Consider the following 4,189-nt stretch of genomic DNA (forward strand, 5'->3'; position numbering starts at 1 on the left):
TTCTTGAAATTCTGATTTTCTGGGACGAAAAACTTAAATTCCGAGACACGAAACAAACTTCAAAAAATTCCGGGACAATCCCGGAAATCAAGGCCATCTGGCGGCAACCCTACTCACGAGTGACTCTAATCAGGGAGTAATGACGAAATTATTGCCCGAATCGTTGCTGCGATCTCGGCAGTTTCCGCTTCTCCGTACAGTTTTCTCGAATTCTTCTGGACTTTACTCTTTACTCGCGATTACCGTAGGGAGAGAATGGAATGATTAGTCTCATTAAAATTACGGTCATTCGCTGTATACCGATCATAGTTTTATTTTGTCAAAAAATTAATATTAACAACGTGCATATGTTTAAGTTATTATCATTAATACTGCAGGAGCATTTACTACAACATAATTACAAACATAATTTCACTGTTTATTATTTCTTCATCGTGCGATTATTTATTATTACTTGCAAATATTATTAGTCATATTATTATTAGATATAATTATTATATCACAATGATGACACACAACCTATTTTTTTCAGTAAATAAATATCTTTACGAAGAATCTCTAGGAAGATTCTGCTGTATTGAGCAAAATAAGCAAGCATAAATGTCGTAATATTTTACTCGTCATTATTTTACTACATGCTACGTACTATATACTACATTTACGTAATATTTTACTCATCATTGTTTTACATTAATTGATTTGATTCCTGAGTTTATGCGGCGTTCATCTTGGATTTGTTTCTGACGTTTACAAAAATTCGTTTCTTCGCTTCAGGGAGAAGAACATCCAAAAACTGTAGCGTAGTATATTACACTTTCAGAATTTGAGGAAAAGTATACATATACTTCTTCTCAAATACACATTCGGTACAAATCGTAAAACTTTTACATGAGGCAAATCTTTACACCAACAATTCAAAATGTCAACTCAAAAGTTTGCATCGTGTTCATCATATATAAAGTTCCGATGCAATGTTCCAATGTATTTTTATATGTCCTTTCATTGTGTAAACTTATAATCCTATGCAACCAATATTACAAACTTTATAGAAAAAAGTTAGCATTCCGTCGGTAAAGTTTTGAAGTATATGCCCTTACGCATATTATACAAAAATACTTTGTATTTATACGAGAAGTTTGCAGAAATATTTCTGTACATGTTTGATTATGTTTCCCTTTAAATGAGATAAAATAAAATAAATCAAACAGTATTTATATAAGATCTGTATGCACAAAAAATACGAAAAGTTAGCATGATTGTTAATGCTTATTTGACATGATGTTTTGAGGATGTTACATACGTTTTTGGAGTTAATTACGCACTTTGGCATTTCCTTAATTATACAGGGTGGCCCACATAACTCTTAACAGCTGAATATTTCAGAAACTATTTGTCAAATCAAGAAATTGTTCATGAGAAAGTTTTATGTATTCGAGGGGCCTTTCTAACTACATAAATATTAAGTTACTCCCTTCTCCCTTTTTTGCCAACTTTTTGATTTGACAAATAGTTTCCGAAATATTCAGCTGTTAAGAGTTATGTGGGCCACCCTGTATATACTTCTGGTTTATGTTATATATTTACAATTTTGTATTGGTTCTACTTTATGATCATCTATTAAACTATTAATAATACATTTTTTGTTTCCTTATATTTTTGTGGCTCCTCTGTTATTATTTTTTTTACAATATCACAGTTATTCTATTTTCATTTTCTTACAATTTTGTAGTTATTCTGTTTCTTTTTCAGTATATTCTTCTAGAAATTCGTTTTTTATTACTATAAAGTCCTGTGATTGCTCTGTTCCTATTTTCTTATATTTACATGGTTTCCCATCAATTTCCATTTCCCTACAATTTTGCTTTGTGTCTTTTCTTTTATAATTTTGTAATTGTTCTGTTTCTAATTCATTACACTCTTCTGGTAACTCTTCTTTTATTACTATATTATTTTGTAATTCCTCCATTTTTACTTCATATTTTTCTGTTTTCTCCATATTTATTTCATTACAATTTTCTGAATATTCCACTTTTATATTTTGACATAAATTATTAGTATTTGAATCAATTGCCTCCACTCTTACTTCATTTTTTTCTGTCTCCTCCATATTTATTTCATTACAATTTTCTGGATATTCCACTTTTATATTTTGACATAAATTATTAGTATTTAAATCAATTGTATCACATGAATATTGAATAACTTCTTTCACATCAATAGAATTATCAAAATCGTAAACAATTTGTGTGCAATTATTTGACGTTTCTTCATCATCATCATCATCAATCATTTTCAATTGTCTGAAAGAATAAATAAAAATTTTTATGATTAAGTCGTTACATATATATATATATATATCATTTGTACAAAGTGTACTACTAGAATCCCGACAAAAACGTTTTATCGGAAAAGTCGTTCATTAGAGAAAATATTAAAGATAGAAAAGAAATGCTTTTATATTCAATTTAAAGGATTTTTCCTAAGTTTTCTTACTCAATGTAGTTTCCCTGCGCCTCGATTACCGCCTCAATTCTCGTCCTAAAGCGCGAACATGCTGCTCTCAACTGGGCCCGATCCATGGCCGCGAATGCCGCCTCAACAGCGGTCCGGAAGGATTCCACGGTGAGGTGCTCGGATTTGTTAGTAACCCTCTCGATTACACTCCATACGTAATAGTCGAGAGGGTTCAGATCGGGGCTATTAGGAGGCCAGAATTCCTTGGACCAGAACATATCGATATTGTCCGAGAGCCAATTTTGTACCACATGGCTTGTGTGAGTAGGTGCGTCGTCTTGCTGAAAGATATATGGCCTCCCTGAGGCCACAGACTCCATCCAAGGCTTTACCACTGTCCTCAAGACCTCCAAATAAATCTTCTTTGTGACTGTTTCTCCTTTTTGGAAGAAGTGCGGCGGCATAACGTCGCCCTCACTCGAGACGACACTCAAGACATGGACAATGGCCGGGAACTTCGTCTTAGCCACTACGGAGATATCCTCAGGGTCGTGAGCGAGCCAGTAGCTGCTCTTCTGGTTCATTTTGGCATCCATAATAAAGATTTTCTCGTCAGAGAAAAACTTGAAACAGCTAGCAGCTTCGTTCTTTAGCGAACATACGAGCAAACTGCAGATGGCAAGTCTCTTGGCCTTGACGGCCTTGGAGAGCATCTGTCGAACTTTGTGGACGTAGGACGTGTACCTGAGGTCTTCTTGGACGATCCGACGAATTGTGGACTCAGCCACCCCCAAAATGGCCGCTAATTTCCTGAGCGAGGTCCCTGGATTTTCCGAAATGAGGTCTTGGGTTTTTTGGATGAGTTCCGGAGTCCGTGTCATCTTCTCCCTTATTTGAATTTTCCTCGTTGGAGTGCAGGAGTTCCCCTCGGACTTTTCTGAGGTCGCATACTTTCGAGCAATATCGTATACCGTCGACCTGCTGTATTTGAAAAACTTTATTATTTCGCTTGGTGTCCTTCCAGCACGAAGACTTTCGATAACCGCCGCTCTCCGGTTATATTCCGAGCTTGACCTGACCGACTCAGTCATTTTGAGGTTATGAACTACGTATCTCGTTTACTTTTTACTTTACAGTTCAGTACAGTTCAGTTCGGTATATGGCTTTAGGTAGAAAGGTGTACTCATACGCTATTCTCCTCTACTTTACAAGTCTTCTATGATAAACTGTTAAGCCCCTTGCACAATGTCAGGCAACAGGCAATAAGAATAAAAATGGACCAATCACAATAGATTATTCTTGTAATAGTCGAATAGTTGTGACTGGTCTGTTTTTATTCTTATTGCTTATAGCCTGGCATTGTGCAAGGGGCCTTAGTCTTGAGCAAATTGACCAATCACAATTGATTATTCCAAGAAAATAATCGATCGTGATTGGTCAATTTGCTTATGGCTCAAAATTAACGACTTGGGCTGCGTTCCGATATTCACTGCCAGTATTGAAAATATATACTTTATGTCACATATATTATAGATTTTCAGTACTGGCAATGAATATCGGAACGCAGCCTCGTTCTAGAAGTGACATCTACTGCTGAATTCTAATATAGCGGGAATTTCGAACTCAATTTTGTCTGGATTCTAATGGCGTGTGCAGTTTAGCGGCCTGTATACAGTTTAGATTGATTAAAAAGAGAAACAGAAAGAAAGAGAATGAGCGCGAGAGGTAGTGTAGA

The 4,189-nt window shown here is 35.4% G+C and overlaps 1 protein-coding gene across 1 annotated transcript; it reads right to left on the reverse strand.

Annotated features, from left to right (window-relative positions):
- Positions 1 to 486: 486 nt before the first annotated feature.
- LOC105180667 (uncharacterized) lies at positions 487 to 3,637 on the reverse strand. Its single transcript, XM_011136871.3, has 2 exons — positions 2,494 to 3,637; positions 487 to 2,300 (listed from the first exon to the last, which is right to left on the reverse strand). Exons 1-2 carry the CDS (start codon positions 3,543 to 3,545, stop codon positions 1,730 to 1,732), a joined length of 1,623 nt encoding a protein of 540 aa, XP_011135173.1. The 5' UTR covers positions 3,546 to 3,637; the 3' UTR covers positions 487 to 1,729.
- Positions 3,638 to 4,189: the final 552 nt, after the last annotated feature.

Source organism: Harpegnathos saltator, unplaced genomic scaffold, assembly GCF_003227715.2.
Source record: "Harpegnathos saltator strain DR-91 unplaced genomic scaffold, Hsal_v8.6 scaffold111, whole genome shotgun sequence".
Lineage (NCBI taxonomy): Eukaryota > Metazoa > Arthropoda > Insecta > Hymenoptera > Formicidae > Harpegnathos > Harpegnathos saltator.

Bases quoted from the DNA above. Each gene is read 5' to 3' on its own strand.
- LOC105180667 (XM_011136871.3), bottom strand. From the start codon at position 3,545: ATGACTGAGTCGGTCAGGTCAAGCTCGGAATATAACCGGAGAGCGGCG. The intron at 2,301-2,493 runs GTAAGAAAACTT...TTATTCTTTCAG, and splicing joins GCGCAGGGAAACTACATTGA to ACAATTGAAAATGATTGATG.